Below are 24,045 nucleotides of genomic sequence, written 5' to 3'. Positions count from 1 at the left end.
TCAGCATGTGGGAAGAAACAAAAGAGTGAAAAACTATTATCTCCTGAGCAGTGCACTTGATGCTTATCTACTGTAGAAAACTATCTGTATAAAACAGTCTGAAAAGAATTTGCTGTTAATCAGCATTTCAAACCTCTATGTATAAATGCCTGTTAGACTAAAGACAGACATCTGAAGCTCTGACTGAATGGTGATAAACCTGGATAAAATTTCACCTCAGACATTCTGAAGAATCCATCTTTGGTTATTCTTATATTGATATATACAGTGATAACAAGGCTATTAGGATTAAAACCATAAAACAGCTACCCTCTGGTCACTCCAGTCTTATATCAGCCTCTTTTTTTTTCTGAGATACTTCCTGGTTCATGGTGGCAACACCAACTGTGTGAAGATAGTCATGTTAACTGATGTATGATCTCACTTGTCTTCAGTGGTGTTATGCTCTGATTCAATCTTTTAGTGAGTTGTAGGCTTTTGTGGTCCGGGTATTGATGAAATCTGCTTTCTTAAAGTCAGCCTTTGGAATGAAAGAAACAGAATAATTCGTTATCTTCAGTACCAATTCTGCAAGGGAAGGTGGGTTCAGCTGCCTAAAAGCTAGATATGGAGCCATGGTGAGGGGTGTCTAGGCAGAGACAATACAGTTTTATGTGATGATCAATCATTTACAATCCTTTACAATCAGCAGAGACAGAACAGGAATCTCCCAGGAGTGATTCCATTCAGTCTAAGATAGTTGAGATGATGAATCATTGGAGTTGCTTAACTCTCTCCACTGACTGTACCAGGAGCCTATCCTTCTAGGTCAGTTCTACAGACTCCTAACTCTTAGGTGACTAATGTCAGCTGAGATTAACCCTATCTGAACAAAGACTACAGGCAATGCCAAAATGACTCAGGATTTTATCAGTCTCGTTTGATCAAGTGATTTCTGTTGCTTATTAGACTGACTTTTCAAAAACATCTAGCCATTTGGTGGCCTGCAGTTTTTAGTGTCATACCTGGTATCTCTAAAGGCATCCAATTTGCACAAGAACAGCAAGTAATCAGTATTTTTTGAAACTCAGATCTGACAAATGTGTCTTACAAGCATACCCAGTGTATGCACCTGTGACTTCAAAATTTTTGTGTCATTAGGGATATTGCTGTACAGTAAAGTCAGGAATATAGTTGCAAAACAAGCAGAGACAACAAAATCCAGTCAGAGATTATATAGGTAGAGCACCCTTATTCCTGAACACAGCTTTCTGGCTTGTGGGGCAGTATACTTGCCGAGTGTGATGCAAGACTCTTAAAGGATACTACACTAAGTAACTTTTTCTGAGCAAATTTTAACAAAAAATCTACAAGAAGAAATATGCTGAGTAATAAATGCTAAAGGCTAGAGCTTTTAAAAATTGAATAATTTTAGTTAATAGGGAATTTTAGGTGGCAGAAATACTGAACAGCAAGCAAACAAGGAATGAAAACAGTTCGAAATGGAGGTTGAAGGTCAGTAGGTTGAAACTGACCCATCTGTGCATTGAAAAAAGCAGTCCTAGAGCTTCAAAAGGAAAGACACAAAACTGATTTGTTGGCTGATTCACGCTGGTCATTTTTTTTTGACTTTGACTGTGGCAGTGAACATTTGCCAACACCTTTGCCAGGTGGTAGCTTTTTATTTGAATATAACTAGCACCTGGGCTCCCAGACCATACAAACACCAAGAATAAGACTGCTCTGGTTTTACAGCAGGAAGCTGCCTCGCCCTTCCTTTGCTTTTCTGGCACCTTGGCCCTGTGTGTCAGGTTGGTTCAGTCAGCAGTGGATGGACACCTACTGTGCATCACTTCTCACCATCTGACACTTCTGGCAGGCAGCAGCAACATTTTTCAGAAACTGATCCAGTGGATACAAAACCACAGAAGGAAAGAATATGAACAAAGATGAGCAAAAATCAAGGGCACACATTACTTGTGCAGCATTATGTACAAGTAATAGGAACACCAAATTCAGAGACCACTTTAAATCCTATCACAGGCTGTTTCTTAACAGTGCAGAAGTGCTAAGGTCTCCAGAGGACAAATGAGAGGGTTCTAGGTCCAAAAGAACAGATTACATATCTTTGTTCCAACCCAGATCTTACCTTTTTGTAAGCGCTGTGAAGATCGGTATGTGACCACAAGGAGTAGAGGAGGACTGAAGCAGCCCTACTAGCCTTGCTGAACATGTTACTGCAATTTTGCAAAAAGAATGATTAAACATTTTAAATTCCCATGTCATAATCACAGTGCATATTCAGACTTCAGCAAATGTAACCTTGTAGCATTTTTCTGCCTCTTTTCTCCTACGTGCTGTTTTACTGCTCTTCAGGTATTCTAGCATGTTTCATGCTGTCCTGACTACTGAAAAAAAAAGAAACATGACTCCCTACTTGACTATTTGTTCAAAATTGGGAGAAATTAAGTACTTTATGGTCTTTACCTTAGAGCAGCCATCATACCAGAAATTTTCAGTTGAGGAAAATACACCTCAGCATAACAACCATTTGAAAGGATCTTTCTAGCAGGTAAAATCTCTGGTTAGTTAGATGGTATTTAAACTATTCAGGACTTCATGAAGGCTTCCTCTGCCAAGATGAATTTCCTCTACCATTTTGCAAAAAGGGAGGAAGGCAAACAGAATAATTATTCATATTCATAAATTCATTATTCAAATACATTAATTAATACTTTTGAGTAAATATTGGTTGCATGTGTTTACATATTAAAGAATAATTACAGGAATTTCAAACCTATTCTCTAAAATGCCACTTTATAAACATCTTTTAAAGTACAGTTCAGTAGGTTCTGTAAAATGTATCCCTGCACTTTACTGATAAAGATTATCAGGACTATGTTACAAGGAACAGGAAAGATAGAAATTTTCTGGGGATAGATAAGATCGGCTGGTCAGTCACTGTATATATCAGAATATAGATAATGTTGTGCAGTTATCTTCTGAAGAGTTATTTAAAATGCTGGAACATGGCAAATTTAGCTGTGGATGGAACAGTTGTTATAAGAGGTTTTTTCCGTATTTCCAAATATGTGCAATTTTACTCACATCACAGTCACTTGCTTAAGCTGTCTTGTACCTTGCGATGCAGTGTTTTTATCCTCCAAGTGGCAGGGAATGCTGTTACTTTTTTCCCCAGGGAAAGCAGAATGGAGAGGGGAAGGCTTCTCAACCATCTTACCTGTCATTCATGCTGATGGTAATGATCTTCGGTAGGCCATCAGCACTCAGGAGAAGCCGTGCATTGTGTGAACTGCTCTGTGTCAGATTGTACAAGGTGTAGCAGACGGATGCTGTGGTTTCACAGACGATATCAGACCCTGGGACTGTCTCAGGAAGTATCGAGACCAAATCAGGCAAAACTTCTTTAGCTATGAGTTAGAAGAGAAACAAAATTCATACTTTTACTGGGGGATTCACCACTTGTAATTTTTAACACCATATGGATTATCCCTTTGAAATCAACCCAACAACATGTTACAGTATTTGCATTAACAGAGAATGTTCTCTAAGGATTAAACAGTGCCCAGGAGACTGTTCTGCAGAATTCTGGAGGTTAATCTCCCCCGTGAACCAGCTGTATGCCTGTAATTTCCACGCCTCCCTCCCTTTCATGGGAACAAATGAAAACAAATAATGTAACTTGATTTTATCCCATAGAGCGGCAAAAATTCAAATATACATTAAATTGAAATGAGACTACTCAGAATAGAAATGGCTTCTGATGTGAAAATAATCATAATATTTTAGAAACAAGGTCCTCTAAAAAGCCTGAGCTGTCTTCCTTGTACCACCTTCTAGCTTCCATTCTCAAAAAACTTATGCATAAAACCTGTGTGAACTGCAAGATTACAAAGCCTTCTGTCTAAAAGAAGAAAATACAGTGTTTGCTTGAAGAATTACAGGTGCTGTATGATTTCTTGTAAAGGATTACATAGCTGTGGCAATACAGAACTCAGGACTCACTCTCTTTTACCCTACTTTAAGCAGAAGACAAACTCCCTCTCCAAATCTGCATAGATTTTACTTCCATTATGCATTTTTGAAAGTAACATCAATGAAAGTCTCTGATGAGGAACACAGAATTTAGCGAAAACTTGAGGTTAGAGAGTCTTTCTTAGTCAAAACTCTTATTTTCAGCCCTGTATAGTGACTTCAAGTATCCATCCTAAAAATCTACTAAACTCATGTATCAGGTTTTTTGCACATTTCTTTTTTTAAAAAAGGAAACTTTAAGGCAAAGAGAGCTCAGGAAGCCCAAGAGACAATGAATCTTTGCTCACCTATATCACTTTGAAGAGAGGTGTTGCGGGACAAGTTCCTGAGCAGTGAGACTGCTGTCTTCTTTACTGTTGGGTGGCTTACATGCAGCATAGTTCGAATACTTGGAAGGCCATTTGCCTTCTGAACAACAGTCCGGGCCACTGAAAACGGCATCTGTTATACAGCATGTGGCAATAGTGTGTCATAACCATGAATGCATAGCCTCATAAAAACCCATAGCAGGTTCTCTGCATCAATTTAAGCATGTTTAAAATAGTTTAAATCCAGAACTACATATAAGCTGCAACAGAAAAGGTAGGTGATATAAAAGAAGTTTCAAGCCCTCTTTCTCCCATGTCCTCTTTGGCCAGTTCATCAGACAAAAGTCATTAGTTTCCTCACCACAAAAGTGATCTATGGTTGTGTCAAAGCTTTCTTCACCCCATGGGACTGATTATATTCCATGAAACCACTTTTGTGGTGCTTTTAACATCTATCTACTCATCCCTTGTTGTGCAATGAATTAGCAAATTCCACACATGGAGGAGTACACAAGGTGAGAAGCATCAGTATTTGCCAAGCAAGAAATAGCTTCACTGCTGGTTATGACTTTCCCTTCAATATTCTTTGATTTCCTTGATCATGTCTGCTAGCTGGTCACTCATCAGTGGTCATTTGAGCTCACTGCAGTGAGCATGTTGCACTGCAGCCCTGAACAATATGCATTCACATTAAGAATTAGAAAACAAGAAAAAGAAAAAAGCTGACTTACTGGTCCAGTGCCAGCTGTGAGGTTCTGAAGAGCTCCCAAGGATGCTTCCTGGGTATAGTTTCTGGTACTTTTTGCTATTAAGGAGAGATATATCCTAATCAGTGTGGAATGCCAGAGTGATTCAACACCTCTGGGATTGCTCTTTTCCTCAGGTAGTGGGGTGTCCTGCTGCTTCTAAACATGCAAACAGATAAAGCCTTTAGAAACACTGACCTTATATGACTTAATGCATCACAAACTAAACTAGCCATTTTGTAACTCTCTATGAGCAGGTTATACACAGATTTTCAAATTGTGAACTCAGATGATAACATGTAAAATTTCAATATTTAACTATACTGGCCTCTCCATCCATAAAGAGGAGATAGGTGCAGGGGAGGCTGCTTCTCATCTCCCAGCAACTGACCCTGGGGGCTGAGACAAAGGAGAAACAGAAATGGCCAGCTACAGTTGTACTGCGGATGGAACAGGAGAAGGCAAAATACACTCCAGCAAAACCAATAGGTGGGGAAAGGTCATAAATCCTTTTCTTTCACTTCTGTCTTCCCTTAATACCTGCTTTCCTCCAACAATGCCCTGTCACCAGAATATTTGTGATCTGTTCTACATGGCATCAAAAGAAGAGGTCCTGAAGTAGCCCAAATGCCAGCAACTCATGGAAGTGGCAAGTCACCCTGTGCTGGTTTTACTGGTGAAACTGTCACAATGCCCACTTTTTGGTAGGGCACTTGCACAATTGCTGTGCATGGTACAGATACCACTTAGAACCATCAGAGGCGATGAAACTGAGTGGCAGTATTCCTCATCTAATGAAACAATGAATTGCTACGAGAATTATTATAAATTTGCATTTTGGGGGCAAATAAGTGTCACATTACTAGATAACATCAATAACAGATTGCTAAGCAGATTACATCCTTAGTCTCCAGAAGCTGCTACAGCTGACTGACAAGATGAGATGTAACTAAACATGTGCTTTACCTCTTTTACTTTTCTGCTTCGTGTTCCAAAACAGCCTGGTGTTTTATCATTGCTAGAAGTATTTCTTCTTTGCATATATATGCTCTGGGCATAGCTCTCAGGGAGCTCTATCTCTAGCTGGTAGGAAAGATTGTGAAGAGTGCACACACAGTTCTCTGTGGCCTAAAAACAACAAAAGAATAGAAATCTTGAAAGCTTTGGCATATGATGAAGCGACATGTATAGGCTCGAGAAGAGCTTTCATTTTTGAACCTTCAGCAACTAACTGCAGCTTCTAATGGCTTGCAGAAGAGCTAGTCTTCGTGCCAGTGATCCACAAGACTGCATTTACACTCATGAATTAAACATGCCCTAGGATGTTCCTGAGCACTGAGGCCAATTGGCACACAGTGCTTGTATTCAGAGCAGGGTGCATGCCTGTTGGAAATGGTCCTGGGACATTATAATTCCTGAATTGTGCCTGGGAATTGTTTGGGCGAGTGCTATTTGGCACAGGCCAGAAGTGTGCCAAGGACTGTTTAAGAGCTTAACAGTAAAGATGATCACGTACACACCACACGGTAGCATCAGCAAAAGGGAAATTTTGTATCTTTCCTAAAGAAGCAGCTAGAATGCTTTTTTAAACCATATGTGCCTTTCTCGGCACAGCTAAGGTTGGGTCTACAATTTCTGAGTGATGAGCCTAGCGGCAAACAACTTTATTACCAGTCCCTCCTTATTTGAAAGTAAAAGGAATGAGTGGTTTTAAGACAAAATGCAGCAGGGATTTACTGGCACAAATGTAATGTGCTGTATTCTCCCTGAAGCTAATGGCACTGAATACAGGGAGATGGAGAAGCTCAAGTAACTAATCCTAGAACAGAGCTATAAATGTGCAGTAATTGCCACTAAACAGCACAAGTTATAGCAGGAACACTAGAAGTGCCTCACTTGCTAGGTTAACTTCTCGTGAGTGACGGCTGGTCTTCTCACCCAACTTCACTCAGCTTTAAGAGAAGCACCTTGTTTAAGCAATGTTTAGGGTTTATCTGCAGTCAGTGATGGGAGGATGAAAATGAAAGCAACTGGCTTCTGGAGGTGTCTATGTCCTTGTAGTTACTAGCTTACACAGCAAGTATAACTATACCTTAGAGAAATGAATCCCATTCAAAATGATGCAAGCTCCTTAATTACGCTGCCACCCAAAGGGATTTAGGTTCTTCATTTCCTAAGGGGTATATAGCACTAAGTATATACAGGAGAGTAACCAGATTAATTTTTTCAGCTTCTAGCTAGCTACCTTCCTGAGACAACTAAACTGATAGTACTGATTCTCTAGGTGTTTTCTCTGAAAGCTGTGATTTTATGTAACTTTTAAAAAGAGACAGAAGTTTCTAGCTGTCTCTGGTGTTTCTGAAAATGTTTTCACAATGCTAAGGTATGTTATTCTTTTAGATTGCAGGATATAAATACTTTGAAAAGCTTCTTACTGGACTTACGTCTTTGGTGGCAGTTCTAAAAGCTCTGGAAATAAGTTTGGAAATTACATCACAACTGTTTCTGAACACTGGCTTTCCCCTAGGACAAGACCTTTCATCTCAAAGAATACCTTGTCATTAGGCTCGTGGTCTGCAATAGCTCCTTGAATATAATAAACAAGAGAATCAATTAAGCCAGCACATTCTCTCATCTTTTTCCTTCCTTCTGGGCCAGCAGAGCTCATATTTCTGTACAGAAAGGAAAATGTTGGTAAGCAAAGATTCAGTCAAAGACATCTCTCCTCTGACAATCTTTTCTAGCTAAATTTTAAAGGTACTAAAGTTAAGGTTGACTGTTTCTGTTCTTCAGAGCTGTCACGAGAATCTGAACCTTGGCTAGGTAAAACTTTCACTTCAGTGCATTCCCAGACAAAAACAAATATTCCAGAAAAACAAACTGTTGTCTTTGGATGGATAATGCAAGACCTGACTCACATCTTCATCTCAGAGTTGAAATAATCCTTTTTAAACAGTAAATCAAACTGGACTTTTTTTTTTTGTGTGTGTGTGTGTTATTCCATTTTTAATTATATTTTTAATATTTAAGACAGTAGCTATGTCAAAATATCAGAGGAAAGTTACCTGTAAAAATATCCATAACACACAACTGTCCTTTATCATTTACCTACATCAAACCAGCTTGTCATCCGAGATGCCCCATCAAGAGACACACATTCTGAGAGCTCTAGCAACATTTGGAAAGTAACATATCAAGATAACTGAAGTCAGTTATGGGGCTAAATTTACATGTGCTTGTGGAAATGCTTCGAGGAGTGCTAGTGGGCAGGAAGGGACGCCAATCAGCTGAGCCAGTAGGTCAGGGCAGCAGCCTGGCATCACTGCTGGGTGAGAGGCTGAGAAGATGAATCACGATGTGGCTGGCATCACTGCCAGGCCAGCAGCGTGAGACAAGTAAGAGTTAAAAATACAACGTGCTCATATGATTCCCAGCTTCCCAGAGAAGCTGCTGGCATCTAAGCAGAAAAATGCTGAAGCCACTGGGAGCTGCTCAGTCAGAGAGGGAAATGCCAGATGCCTTCTGCTGTTCAACCACAGTGGCTCAGACATGGCTCTGCATGCTTCCTGCTTCCTTCAGACCCAAAGGAAGCCACTATTTGCCTGGCTTTCAAGTAACATTTCCTGTGCTTTGTGGTAACCCACGTATGACTTGAAAATGAATTATGAAAAAGATTTTAAAACTCTTGAAAAGCCAAACACACACTTGTTGCTTCAAGTTTGGCTCTAAATAAGCTACTGATTACCAGGGAGGTAAAAACACTTACAGTTTTGGGGTGTAATTATTTTTACAACTGAACAAACTCTGAATTATGGAATGCTGGAATTATAAACCTAGGCCTCATTATTTTGGACTCCCACAGCTCTGCTGGCCAAAAGGCTGTATGCAGTATCACATTCCAGCTTCTTAATTTGAAATAACATTAAACATAACCCAATCGTAGCATCCATCACAAACAGAGAGGGACATGTTCCTTTAGGTAGTTTCAGGGTGTTTATTTTTCATGCTTACTTTACCCGCTAGAAATTATAATGGTTTAAAATTTTATTAATGACCAAGCCAGTAAGTTACAGCATTAAACTTTCCTGTGGTTTGTGATTGTAAAATGAATGTAGTGTTTTACATACTGGCAATGTATTTCTGTTTTTATTTTCCCCTGGAAAGTGCATCGTAATTGTAGTAGGTCATGCTCTTCACAATATCTCTATTTACGAATTCATTTATTCTTCCATGGAATTATGTATCACAGAATCAATATTCAGATTTCTCAATATGGTCTACTACAGATATCACATTGGAATTTAATTTTACCTTTTTTATGTCACATTCGAGGCATGTCACACTTTCATATGTTTATGGTTCTGCTGACAGAAATGTACAAGCTACAGCCCTTCTAGTCCATAGCAAAAATAGCTTCTGAGGCAAACAGACTAAAAATACTATTAAAAGATAAGTGTGGAATTTCTCTTGCCAAAGACACTTCAGTTGATCCAGTATTTCATTTTGTCACAGTACATTATTCTAAAAATCCCTGAACTTATGACAACTACGATCATACTGAGTGGCTGTGCAAGGAGACGCCATCACCTGGCCTTGCTGTCTTGCATGAATACGGTTGGGCACCTGGGGAGTATCACAGAAATGTAATTTTTTTCTTTTTGTAAAGGGTTTCGGCTTTTTTGAAACAATGGCAACATTTTGCTTAGAGAATTGCAAAACTGACTACTAAATCTTGGCTTCCCAAGATTTGAGGTTCTTGACACTTGGAATGCCCGCCTCTGAGCTCAGGAGTTGGACTCCTGTTGTGAAGCTCCTGGAGGCCTTTAAAACCTCAGTGCTTGGGCAATGGCCATGGCTGGGCTGGCTCAGTCATGTGGGTTGTGGCAAATGTCATGGTGAGACTTCATGGCTACCTAGGAATCGTCAAGCCTGCTGTGCAAGTTTGTTTTGCTTGTATTCCATCAGAAGTACACTGGCAAAAGTAGATCAGCTGGAGTCAAAATCAAGATTCTTATCACAGAAGAATTCTTTTGCTACACAATTTCTGATACCTCTACCCTGTATTGGTATTAAATGGTTGGGAGAAAGCAGCGTGGGAAGAACACAGCCTTAGGGAGATTGCTGCTTGTAGAGATGCTCTCCTTTGAATGACTCAGAACTTAAACTTTGGTGCCATCTAACTATTAAAAATCTCAGATTTCCAGCATGCTTATCTATGGTAATCCTGGTGATGTGCCCAAACTATATCACATGCTAATGTGGATGCACCATATCTATCTACATGCATCATTTATCTCATCCTGTATTTGCTGCTTCTGTTCTTGCTTGTGCACATGCACGGTGTAAATGTATCTGTAACCAAAATAGCTGTTTGCCCATGTTCCTGTGGCATTTGTGGAGGATCGTCTAATTTCCTATTGGCAAATATTGTTTTGATCCAGAGATACGAGGTAAATACAAAGAAATGTAACAGTGTAAAATTAAGTGTGATTTTGAAAGAAACAATGCTAATGTATGTTCAGTTAGACTGCAAATGGCACCAAATGAAAGGGGTACTCCCTTTAAGCCAGCACTGAGTCACATACTAGTTGACTACTTTGGGAAAGGTTTTTGCACTGCTTGAACGATCGGCGTGACTAATAAGAAGGGGGCTCTTGCCCCTGGGACTCACTCTGCTAAAACTGGTAATTTGAATTTAACTCAATTATGTGGCAACAATTTCTTGAAGTAGTTTGGGAAGTCCTATTCCCTTCATACCTTACATAGTTCAAAAACATGACAAGTAGGGAAAGATATCTGGGATCTACTCAGTTATTACAGGCTCCAGGCTGCAAGCTGCTTGCTGGAAATAAAATTCCTTTCAGGAACTGGGGGAACAGATAAACTGAAGAGGAGGCAAAAAAAGATAAGAATGGATAAAAATAAACTTAAAGGAATGGCAATGCTACTCAAGAGGCCTTGGTTCAAAGACTTCTTATCATCAGTCATTTGTTTTATGTTCTCTCTTAGAAGCTTCCATTATGAAACTGAGCTGCCATTACGCTTTTCATATGCTCTCACCAACATATGGTGAGAACTGTGGCTTCACTTCGCTCCAGAGCAAATGAGATTTATGTTTATGCAGCCTCCTGGTCTGAGATGCAATAATACTGCTTACTCCAACTAAATCTTTCCACTGTCCTTGTGGGTCACTGTAATTCACAAAGAGCTTAGAAGGGAGCTGGGACAGACAAAGCATGAAAATAATAATGAAAAGGAAGTGTTACTACTATTTTACCAGTTGAAGAAACAGGAACAGAGGTGAGCTGACTCTCCTAGAGACAGGTGTCTAGAAAGTTTTGAAGAATTAGGATACATAATTAATACAGATTTTAATTTCCCTGATGTTTGCTGGAAGGATTACTCAGCAACCCAGCCACAGTCCAGGAGGTTCCTCCAGTGTATGGATGATAACTTCCTCATGCAAATGGTGGATGAGCCAACCAGGAGAGGAGCGCTGCTGGATCTCATCCTCACTAACAAGGAGGGTCTGGTCGAAGCAGTAAAGGTTGAGGGCTGCCTTGGTTGCAGCGACCACGAGATGGTGGAATTCAGGATCTTGTGTGGTAGGATCAGTAGAATAGCAAGTAGAATTGCAACCCTGGACTTTAGCAGGGCAAACTTTGGCCTTTTCAAGCAATTGCTAGGGGAAATCCCATGGGCAAGGCTGCTTGAAGGTAAAGGGGCCCAAGATAGTTGGTTGACATTCAAGAATTGCTTATTCCAAGCTCAAGAGCAGAGCATCCCGACATGTAGGAAGTCAAGGAAGAGGGCCAGGAGACCTGCGTGGCTAAATAAGGAACTGCTGGGTATGCTCAAGTGGAAGAGGAGAGTTTATAGGTCATGGAAGGAGGGGCTGGCCACTCGGGAGGAATATAAGGCTGCTGCTAGAGGATGTAGGAAGGCAGCTAGGATGGCTAAGGCCTCCTTAGAATTAAATCTGGCGAGAGGGGTCAAGGACAACAGAAAGAGCTTTTTCAAACACATAGCTGATAAAACTAACACCAGAGGCAAGGTTGGCCCGCTGGTGAATGGGGTGGGTGCCCTGGTGACAGAAGATACTGAGATGGCAGAGTTATTGAATGCCTTCTTTGTCTCAGTCTACTCTGCCGGAGGCAGTCCTGAAGAGCCCTGTACTCCTGAGACCTCAGATGAAGTCAGGTCACTGGAGCAGTTTGCCTTAGTCGATGAGGAATGGGTTAGGGACCAGTTGAGCAATCTGGACATCCATAAATCCATGGGTCCAGATGGGATGCACCCGCGGGTGCTGAGGGAACTGGCGGAAGTCATTGCTAGACCACTCTCCATCATCTTTACCAAGTCTTGGGAAACAGGAGAGGTGCCTGAGGAATGGAGGAAAGCAAATGTCACTCCAGTCTTCAAAAAGGGCAAGAAGGAGGACCCGGGTAACTATAGACCGGTCAGCCTCACCTCCATCCCTGGGAAAGTGATGGAACACCTTATCCTTGATGCCATCTTAAGGGCATCATGAGGGGTAGTCAACATGGCTTTACCAAGGGGAAGTCATGCTTGACCAACCTCATAGCCTTTTATGAGGAAATAACATTGTGGATGGATGATGGCAGAGCGGTGGATGTGGTCTACCTTGACTTCAGCAAAGCATTTGACACAGTCTCCCACAGCATCCTCATAGCTAAATTGAGGAAGTGTGGTCTGGATGATCAGGTGGTGAGATGGACTGCGAACTGGCTGAAGGACAGAAGCCAGAGAGTTGTGGTCTATGGGGCGGAGTCCAGTTGGAGGCCTGTATCTAGTGGAGTGCCTCAAGGGTCAGTATTGGGACCAGTATTATTTAATATATTCATCAATGATTTAGATGAGGGAATTGAGTGTACTGTCAGCAAGTTTGCTGATGACACCAAGCTGGGAGGAGTGGCTGACACGCCAGAAGGCTGTGCTGCCATCCAGCGAGACCTGGACAGGCTGGAGAGTTGGGCAGTGAGAAACTTGATGAAATATAACAAGGGAAAGTGTAGAGTCCTGCATCTGGGCAGGAACAACCCTAGGTTCCAATATAGGTTGGGGAACTACCTGTTAGAGAGCAGTGTAGGGGAGAGGGACCTGGGGGTCCTAGTGGATGGCAGGATGACCATGAGCCAACACTGTGCCCTTGTGGCCAAGAAGGCCAACGGCATCCTGGGGTGTATTAGAAGGGGGGTGGTCAGTAGGTGGAGAGAGGTCCTCCTTCCCCTCTACTCTGCCCTGGTGAGACCGCATCTGGAATATTGTGTCCAGTTCTGGGCCCCTCAGTTCAAGAAGGACAGGGACCTGCTGGAGAGAGTCCAGCGCAGGGCAACTAAGATGATTAAGGGAGTGGAGTATCTCCCTTATGAGGAAAGGCTGAGGGAGCTGGGTCTCTATAGTTTGGAGAAGAGGAGACTGCGGGGGGACCTTATTAGTGTATATAAATATATAAAGGGGGAGTGTCACGAGGATGGAGCCAGGCTCTTCTCAGTGGCAAACAATGATAAGACAAGGGGTAATGGGTATAAACTGGAACACAAGAGGTTCCACTTAAACTTGAGAAGAAACTTCTTCTCAGTGAGGGTGACGGAACACTGGAACAGGCTGCCCAGGGAGGTTGTGGAGTCTCCTTCTCTGGAGACATTCAAAACCCGCCTGGACACATTCCTGTGTAACCTTATCTAGGTGTTCCTGCTCTGGCAGGGGGATTGGACTAGATGATCTTTTGAGGTCCCTTCCAATCTCTAACATACTGTGATACTGTGTGATACTGTGATACATAGGGCCACAGGATGCTCCAGTTTCAGAGCAGTTAAAAGGAGCACTCTAATGAAACACAGCAGTTGTGATAACTAGCTCCAACACTAAAAATGCAATATTTTTCAGGAGGAAATGTGACCACTAAACATAAATTTTGAAAAGTTCGGTATTGCAGAACTTTGAATACAGGTATTTACAGGTAAAAATGGAACAAGATCATTATCAGTTTTCAAGGTACAGACAGACTTCTACTACGACTTCCTTTTAATCAAAGGAAGAGTCATGTCAGAAATTCACTTACGTACAGAAATGATATTCAAACCCATATATTCTGCATACTGTTGGCATCTTACCCTTTCAGACTCAGAGAAGGCATATGGAGGAGGAGGCTGAGTATCTTCAAGATTTCTACCCATTTTTATTGGAACTGGAGGACTTCCAAGACAAGAAAAAGTGTCTTTGCCTTTAAAATCCAACAAGACTTGTCTGCAAAAGTCTGCAACACTCTTCTAGATAGTTTAATACACCAACTTTACTTGTTCAGCTTGTTGTCAAGCAATGAGTGAAGTCTTTTGATTTGGCTTACTCTTCCTGTTCAGGACACAGTGCTTTTTATCATACTTCAGGACTGAAGAACACCATTACTTATTCTACCTGCTAATGCAGAATGTGTGGTGTACACAGCTTCTTTTTATTATGTTAAGTTTTGTGACCTCCAATTTCTGTAAATCCGTCTCAGAAGCAAAGCTTTAAGACAAATTACAGACCTAGAGAACGGGATTAACAAATCCTTCTAATGTCAGACTTTCTTATCAGTGACTGCATACATAGGCTGCTGAGATTCAGGACTCCACAATACTTCTGGCAGTAACTGGTTAGCAGAATGGGGAGTGTTCTGGTCATTCCCTCATTCCAGTGTTAGTATCTGCAATATTATGTGCCAGATGTGGAGTCTCTTCTCCTCCTGAAATTCTGTAAGGAGGATGAAGAGAGCTTTAATTTATTATTTGACAGCTGTATGGCACAGGGCATATGCCCATGGCAGATGATAGTGTTAGATTTGAAGAGTGGGTGTCCCTTTCAGTCAATAGGAGTATGTAAATTTTTGAAAAGAAGTTTTGGCATTTTCCTATAACTAAGTAATATACTATGCATAATGTATTGCACTTCAAAGCACTATTTTTACCCTGTAATAGAAGCTGCAGGCTATAGACTATATCAACATGCACAACAAACATGTTAGTATTACAAAAGGGAAGACTAATTACAGATTTATATTCTGGCAAATATAAATACCCTTTAAACATCTTCATTAGTAACATCATTCCCTCAGTGCATAGTATTTTTTACTTTGTAGTATAGCACACATTACTTTGTAGTTTGCTGCTCTTTTAGTTTTCCACTTTTCTTTGTGCAGAGATTTTTTAAATTATTTTTTTAAATTAATACTTATGGAAGGAATACTTCTAGTGGCCTAATTTGGGAGGCATGTTAATTTCAAATAAAGAGACACAAACTGATTCACCTTAAAAATCTCAGATATTTGGTCTGTACAAATATGTTAAGCCTCACTAAAAACTATTCTGTGCTAGAAAGTATGTTGGCAATCCTGCAGATCAACCCTACCTGTGTATTTTCAAGCCCTTCTTGTTCTAATTATAATTTTCAATGTCCAAACTCTGAAAAATAATGACTAGAGTATGGACGTAGTATTTTTAAAATAGGTAATGTAACCTTCAGCATCTAGGTAACTCACTGACTTTCTGTATAGAGTAAGGTACATTCAGAATCTACTTTAATTTAAAACAGCTTGGCTACTGTTACACCTTATTCGTCACATATAAAGTCATGTCAAGTTGCTCCATTAAGCTCAGAAAAAGTAATACCACACTAAAACTAAGAACAATGCTGTGCCCTCTTTGGCTGACTCATAGGGAAGAGATGGTTCTAGAGTCCAAACGCAGTGGGAGATCAGGTCATGCCAGTGCAGAACGGCACACCTAACAGCCAGACTTGTTTCTTTACAAATGCAGCTTGGACTAACTAATATGAAAAAAGACAACCCACTTCATTTCATAGACAACGCCACTAGTGTTAGCTAGAGAGATTTTATTATGGGTAGTTAATGTTTCTCAGTATTTGCTTTTGAACCATCAGAGTAAATAAAAGTTAATTATTACTTAGAGATGAAGTTAGCTAGTAGGTAGTGGGCTGACAGGAGTTCCTGCAGAAAAAGATGCTTTTATGTTGGGCATTGTTGGGCAGCTAACAATTCATTTCTCTTCTGAAACCACATGACTCAGATTCAGAGCCATTTACACAGTAAAAATTCACCCAGTACAGATACAACTACTCTGCTATAGCACATGTTAACGAAGCAGGTATGTGTAAGGCAAAACTGGGCAGCTTCCCAGCCTCTACATTTCAAACTTAATTCCTTATACATTGCTAAGAAGAGCTTAAAACTCAGGCTATGCCTTTGCACTTATATATTACTCATTAATTATTTCAAACTATGTCCATTCATGCATTTTTTTAATGTGTAAACAAGACATGCATCTCACACACATATTTCTATTTACTTAATGTGCAATGACTTTGAACTCACAAAAGGCCACATTTTTATGTGTTATTAAAATAAAACTATTATTTTAAAAGGTGTTTTTATTAAAGATGCAATTTTTATACCAATTAGGGGTGTGTTTACTAAGGCCTTTGGTGTTTCTTTATAGTAGCTGCTCTGTTCATGAGGTTATTAGGTGACTGCAGAAGTAAATACACATCTGTAAATCTATTATTCCACCCATGGCTGCAAACTGTCCTCAATTCACTTGAACTTGTGCAAAAAGTTGGGCAGGGTTTACTACAGAAATTGAAAATGTCTTTTTCCTAATTTAGGTTAAGTAATTTTCTAATCAGTTGAGCTATAGATTATGATACATCAAAGTAGGCATCTTTGGCAGCAGCTGAAAACTGAACACTTCTATGTACTTGTAGGTACCATGTCCCCTTTCCAAGTAACTGATCTAGACAAGAAGCAGTTACGGCTTTCAACACAATCATAAATCTGTTCTGCCAATCAGAAGTATAGGCACATACTCAAGCTATGATTAAGAGTTTTAAGTATTCTGAACTTGTAGAGTAGGCATATTTTTATGTGACTCCAATGGATAGTTGCTTCTTATGTTTCATAAATTCTAGAAATCAAAAGTAGGAACTGTTTATGAAAAAGTCATTAACAATGAGGTTATAACTGATAATTATATGGGTGAAAGAACTTCACATCCTATGAAAGTGTCAATGTTGCATTTGTATCAGCAGATCACACAACTATAGACCTAGGCTTTACAGGTCATCACGCTATACATCCACTAGAGCACTGGTCTCCCCAATGAGTGCACAAGACAGTTCATTGGGGTGCTGAAGGAAATATTTTTGTCCCATTAATTAATAAAATTCAAAAAGTAAACCAGTAATTATTTAATCTTTATAACATCCTTTTAATTTCTGTCTTTATGTATATTTTCTAATGCACATAATATATTAGCACAGCAGTACCTGTATAAAACCTATAAATAAATAACTATACGTATATTGAGGGAGTGTTCTCAAAAGCTTTTTATTGACAGGGATGTATGATCAAAAAGGTTTGGACACCATGGCACTACAGTCTTAAAATAACTTTCAAAGGCTCACATAGTTTTAAAGTTTCTGCTAGCTTTTCTCCAGTGCTACTTTGTAATACCACTCCTACAACCATTTATAAAAGCTTTGGTTTTACTACTATCATCATCAGTCAGGGGCTAGTACTATACATCATACTAACAACTGTTACTCTGTGAAGGATCTCTTTGACTTCAATGCAACTATGCTTCAACCAGGCCTCTGATTACTATCATCTGTTATGGGTATTTATAGTCTGTGGAGTACCCATCAAATTAATACATCGGAGCCTTATAAAGAAAGTTGTTTTCACTGCATTGAGCAGTAATTCTTCTGGGTCTGATATATATGGGGCATTTCAAAATATGATCTGTGTGCAGACTTTTCTCTTGGAGCCATCAAAGTTCAAAGCAAGCAAGAAAGTAAGTATGCAGGCCTGTTTTTATCATCACTATTGTTTTGGGTACCTGTAGACTGAGTGCTTACCTCAAGCATCCTGTGGCATTGTAGAAGATATCGGGGTCAGGCAAAACACTTGACTTTGGGTAATCTCTATCCGGCCAGCCCGAGTAAGGGATGAGAACAGCTTCGGTCAGTGTCTGCAGGGCTTCTCTTATCAACAGGTGTTTCAGCTGGTCATTGGAGGACAAATTCCACAACAAACCTGCAATATCCAAAATAAAATCAGAGTGGCAAAAAGACTCCCCCACAGTTTGAAAGACCTAATCTCAAACTCCTTGAAGTTAATGAGTGAAGGACCCTGCCTGGCATTTCATATCCTGAAGAGCAGAAGGAGGTGATAAGATTTCACCAGCCCTGATCTGAGGACATGGAAATAGGATAGAAAAAGGCGCACAATTATCCATGTAATTAAAGCCAGATTGTTATATAGTCAGTCTGATGCCTGCCCAAGCTGTGCAGTTTCCCGTGGCTCTGCATGTGCATTGCCCATCTGTAGCAATCATCTTCTCAGTTACTGAAACAACACAAGTTAAACAGAGCTAACAACACTGACACCACTGATCATTCTCCACACTTCCAGGGAGGAATTCATCCTTTCTGGATGCCTGGCAGAACTAGTTGCATTTCTAAGTACCAAGTAAAGATCAATGAGAGAGAGAATAAACTCACATGCAAAGGGGATAGATGGGAGGTACAAAGAATGAGTTTATAGGTCTTTGGAAAAATGCTGGAAGACAGGAGATGAGAAGTTTCTCCAACACTTGGTAGCAAAATTCCTCATAGGGGGGAAAGATTTTGAAACAGTGGTTGGTCATTGCTGTCCAGACATTTGTCACTAAACAAATCATTAAGTAACACTACACACCGTGCCTACTCACAATCTCCAAACACCAAAACAACTGATTAACTCTGCTTATGTTCTATTCCAACAGATAGAAATTCCTTTTAAAGTACCCTTCCCCTGGAAAAAGATACGTATTTCTGCTTTTCACTACAAAGGCATTCATTGTTTTCCCCAGCTTACTGCTTTTAAGTTTCACAATCATCCTCCTCTGAACATTGGCAGAGTATTAGTGAATGTTCCTTTCATCAGTTCACAACAAAAAGTTTCTTTTGTATCTCCTTACACTTTGAGTTTAATTTCAGCTATTGTAAGCAATAGTAAAACCAAAACAAAAGCCAGCCAGAAGCTACCCATTCCTTCTTCTGGGATTGGCTCTTCAACCTCTGAATCAGGGGATAAAAGGAAGTATGTATTTTCCTGAAGCACAAATAAGGCTTACAGGAAATCACACATGCGGTCCAAAGGGCACTGCTAAGAGAAGCAGGTTAAGACAGAATGGCACAAAAGCAAGGGCACAAGGACAGAACATTCTAGGAACAAGTGCATTTTGAATTATCAACAGATACCTAGAATACAACTGTCAGAAAAAAAAATGAGATGTTGCTCACACTGTAAATTTTACGCCAAAAATCCTTCCTTTACCCACAGGCACTGCCTCACTAGGCTCAGAAGGATTCTCTCCACAGCATTCTGGGTGTGGATGAATTTGTTCACATTAGAAAACATCTTTAGGAGCGGGCTCTTTCCTTGCAGCTATGCTATAATGTATTCATAGGGGCGTAGCTTTCCCTTAGATCGTTATTTGGGAAAATGGGTGTGGTCTCCTTTTAAATGTATATTCCTTTTGATGACACTTCAGTTTGTGCTGTAATCTTCCCTGCAGGAAAAAATTTCTTTCATTTCTTAGATTTATGCTGCATGATAACAAGATCAAGAGGTTAGGTACTCCCTGGAGGCTCATCTGGCTTATCTTCAAAAGCTAGTATTTTTTTGGTTTTGGTTGGGTTTTTTTGCTACAGCCATTTTACTTTCCATTCCTCAGTATACTATCCAAATACTACAGGATGCCATTCCTATCTTGGCTCCTGCATTGTCTCCAAGTGACATCCTTTCCTGCTATCTGGGAGCAACCTCATTTCTTTCCTAAGCAAGAAGCTTGTTTCTATATGAAACAAAGAACAGAGCCTATGGTTCCTTGACTTGTATTAATGATTTTATGAAGCTAGCAAATTCAGTCAATGTGATCTTGAGATCTCATTCTCGCTAGGAGGTGAGATGAGCATGTAAATGGCAGAGAGAAACTGGGCAGCTATTTTCTGCACAGAACCATTAGGTAAACTGGTTCGTGGCAGCTTTCAAACCATCATCATAAGCACAAAGCCATTTTGGTGGGGGTACTGGTTTTGTGCTTATTGTGTGCTCTCCTAGGATGCACAGACTGTGAGGCAGGACATGGCACTTGTTATCTCTGTATACTTTTATTGCTTTCAGTCTTTTCACAGGGTGATACAAAGCACTGTATGACTATGCTCAGACTGTATTCCTCATCCTAGGTCTTGAAGAAAATACAGGCCATCAAATTATTCTTTGAGAATATACAGTATGATATGGTTTAATATTAGGCACGTGTTTGGATCAATACTACGGGTACTAATAAGCCTTAAAGATAAACTTCTAAGGCTGAGAGGTACTTATATGAACAAGTATTAGATCAGATTTCTGACAGGTAATGAAGTACAGTATGAGAAAACTGTGTCTCAGAGTTTTAACTTCCTTCTCCCCACCACTTCCTTATCTTTGTGTATTTTGTTCAGGTGGAGTGCTTTGGTACTGTGCTTCCTACATACCAGTACAAAGAACTTTCCTCTGCTGGGCTTAGACATCTTTTTAAGGAGTATCACACGCTTTCAATCCTTGGCCAGGAGTCTTTCATCAGAGTTCAGTGTGGTATTATCAGGTACCACAACTATTCTACTAATCTCTTACAGGGGAAGACATTCAGTAAATTATCATATCACACATTTGTAAGTCTCTAATTTACATTCAAAGCAGGCAAAAAATAAGTATGATGTTGAAAGTCAGATCGGCTTTTCAAGCTGACCAGACGGAAGTGCAAACGTTCTGCATTAACCTTTTCTTGGAACTGTTACAACACTGCAGTGTGACTGCATGCATAGCTGTGGTATTTCAGTAGTCCTGTAGGAAGCCAAAGGCAATGAAAGAGGAGAAACAAAACTTGTAGGTGAGCCATCAGTCAGATAAGGAAACTGTTGCTCAGCAGGGACTATCCATTTTCACAGAAAGGTACTCAGAGGTTTGCAGTGTGCTTGGAAAAGCTTTATGTTGCATCCCTTCTTGGGCTACACAGTCAATTAGTACACATGACTGCGTAGTAATTCCAGTGTTCCCTAGATATCACTGTACATGCCAAGATCATCTGGAAGCACTGAACTTAGTAACGATAAGTTAACAGTGACTGTCTACCTCCCGTCTGCAGCTCACTCCTTGCCTGCCTTTGAAGGTTGGCAAGTGGCCTGGGAAAGAAAGTGGCTGGAAGGAAAGTTAATATTCTCTTGAAATTCATTCATTCAGGCTGCCCTTTGCCCTCTAGGCTACTTGCAACTTGCTAGGGAGCTGGAAGAACTGCTCAAGTGTTGACAAAAGTATGTCCTGGTGCCATATCCACCAAGACCTCCTGACCCACCAAGTACGCTTCCTCCTGACTGAACATTTGGTCTTGAACAAAGCAAGAAATGCTTTTCCCTTGGTGTAATTTTAAGGCCCTCCTTTGCAACTGATAAGCATGAAAGTATGTCAAAATATTTTGCTCTGTGCAAACTAGAACATTCTGCTCGATATTGCCTAAATATTTTGTTAGTGTCTTGCATGCTTCATAAGTAAATATGCATGTTCAATGACAGCAGTAATTGTAGAAAGAAGGCGGTCCTTCATCCTTTTTCACACTGGTGAAGGGGAAGACAGTAACATTCACAATATCCATATGAGTTATTCTTGACAAACAGTCAAAGCTTTTGTCAGAAATTATGAAATTGCTCTCAAGACAAGAGCATTAGCTTTCTGGCCCCTGTACCACCAATTTCACTGCCTCCCTCACTGGTGTGTAACAGCACAGAGACAACACATTGTTGAATAAGTTACTAAGTGACCCAATTTTGCATCTGATGAATCTGAAAAGCTTTAAAACATTTTAATGTTGCAAAGCTGTTCAGCTGAGCCAAAAGAGCCAACAATATAAAGCCTTGTTCTCCAGCTTAGGGAGCACAGCATTTCAAATATTTGAAAGAATGCAGAATTACAGAAGGTCTCAAACATGCCTTTGCTTCAAGGCAGGGCTGCTTGACACTTTCTGTATCTTTTCAAACACAGTTATCTTAATAGCTCATGTTTCTGGTATCTTTAAAGATCACTTGAAATAAATCCTCATTAATTTATTCACAGTGTTTTCTTCCATTTATAAGTCTGCTCTTCCTCTGCATGCTAATTAGAATGAATGTGGGTCACAAGCAGTTGAATTCCTAGAGGCACAGCATGGTCAAGCAGGGGTGCAGGGATGAAGTGGTGGGCATTTTTTCACTGGCTGCTGCAAAGCTAACCAGGCAGTAGCCACACATCACTTTGTGAATAGTGGTGGATATTTCCTCTCACCATTACTTCTGCTACATTGATGTAAACAAGAGGTGCAATATAGGGTTTCTGATCCAAAGGGCTCCTTTAAAATTGCAATGGGCTTTACTAATTTTTAACAGTTCTTCCCCTCTTAGGGCATGGAAATAAAAGGATGAGAATGTTAGCCCTGCAAAAACAGAACCCGGAATGCAGGTCACTCCACTGATGGTGCTATATGATCTTTACAGCCAAGTGGATGTCCTGCAGAAATCCTCTCCCCTGCATGCAGAAAAGAAGCATGCAAAACTTTCTGCTTGTCACTAATCTGAGAAGACAGGCTCAGGTGTGAATAGCTAGGCAGGAAGGAGCTCAGAGTAAAAATTTGGGTCAGTACAGTTTGTGGGGAGTAGGACAACCACATTCTATCCACAGCACCTGACGGTTCTGGGGGAGTATCTTTGGCAAGGAGCTCCCAGTAAGCACTGGCAGCATACTGTCAAAAAGTGAGGGCTCAGCTGCTGCCTAAAAAGCGGCATTAATTATGGTCTCATTATTGGGACTGCTCCAATCACTGCTCACTAAAAAGGTTTTACAGAATTTGCTATTTGGAGCCTCACTTTCTTTTATGGAATATCTAGGACTTTAAGCTTCTTGCAAATAGACAAACGGATGTAATTTCTGAAGAAGCTTTAAGACGGGAAGTTGCAGTTCCTAGTCTCTTCTTACTGTCTTAAAGACCGGTCCGGAATAAAGACCTTGAAATTTCCCCCTAAGAGAAAAGCTTAGAATAGGTGACAGTGTTCTCATATTTGGTCACTTGACTGCACAGAAAACGTTACCTGTTATTTGCTTTTTAGTCTCTACATCCCTGGTGGTTCGGAGTAGGCGGAGCAAGGGTGGGATCCCTTTCTGCTCTGATACTTCCAATTTGTTGTCATTGTCCTCAAACACCAAGTTCCTCAATGCACCACATGCTGCCCGCTGAACGTCCTCATTCTGAACATCAAGAAGCTGTAAAAGTTTGGAGATACCACCAAGTGAGAAAACCTGTGAGGAAACAAAACACAGAAAAGAACAGTTAGATACTGTAAATTACAAACTCCACCCTCCCCCCCAGCAAACCTTTAAATAGTCATAGGGACTTTTCTTCATTTGCTCCTTTTTGAAAGACTAGAAGCACAGATCATTAATCATTTGGACATGACTGTTAACTTCTGGGCTTTCATATGAATCATAGTTAAAATCCACAACTAAGGGAGGCGTCATATTTTTATAGTTAATGTAAGAGAATGAAACTAAATCTCTTCCAGCTTTGCTAAAGATTTGTACTCTCTGACAAGGCATTTAATTGCTCTGTATTTTAACTTCCATGTTGGTGAAACAGATATTTGAAATTTAACTCTGGAACATTTATAAACTGCTTTGAGATTTCTGGATGTGAAATGTTTCTGATGGGCCAAGCTTGGTTTGAGTTTTTTTCTCGCAGCACTAGCCTGATGGAAAGACAGCATTTTTCCTCTGTAAACTTCAGCGCACTTATTGAAAGTGTATTAAATAAACAGCAATTGTACATAAT

The 24,045-nt window shown here is 40.3% G+C and overlaps 1 protein-coding gene across 1 annotated transcript in view; it reads right to left on the bottom strand.

Annotated features, from left to right (window-relative positions):
• Positions 1-451: 451 nt before the first annotated feature.
• PKP2 (plakophilin 2) overlaps positions 452-24,045 on the bottom strand; it is a gene marked incomplete at both ends in the record, with an annotated part of 41,863 nt that continues 18,269 nt past the window's right edge. The window contains 9 exons of the mRNA XM_080613197.1: positions 452-520; positions 2,129-2,216; positions 3,221-3,410; positions 4,323-4,476; positions 5,075-5,248; positions 6,056-6,217; positions 7,644-7,761; positions 18,023-18,200; positions 23,309-23,516. Coding sequence (XP_080469323.1) covers positions 452-520; positions 2,129-2,216; positions 3,221-3,410; positions 4,323-4,476; positions 5,075-5,248; positions 6,056-6,217; positions 7,644-7,761; positions 18,023-18,200; positions 23,309-23,516 — 1,341 coding nt within the window. The remainder of the gene's footprint in view (positions 521-2,128; positions 2,217-3,220; positions 3,411-4,322; positions 4,477-5,074; positions 5,249-6,055; positions 6,218-7,643; positions 7,762-18,022; positions 18,201-23,308; positions 23,517-24,045) is intronic.

This window comes from Psittacula echo (genome assembly GCF_963264785.1).
Source record: "Psittacula echo genome assembly, chromosome: 1".
In the NCBI taxonomy this organism is placed as follows: Eukaryota; Metazoa; Chordata; class Aves; order Psittaciformes; family Psittacidae; genus Psittacula; species Psittacula echo.
The sequence above is the reverse complement of the archived record's forward strand: the minus strand, read 5'-3'. Positions and strand labels throughout refer to the sequence as shown.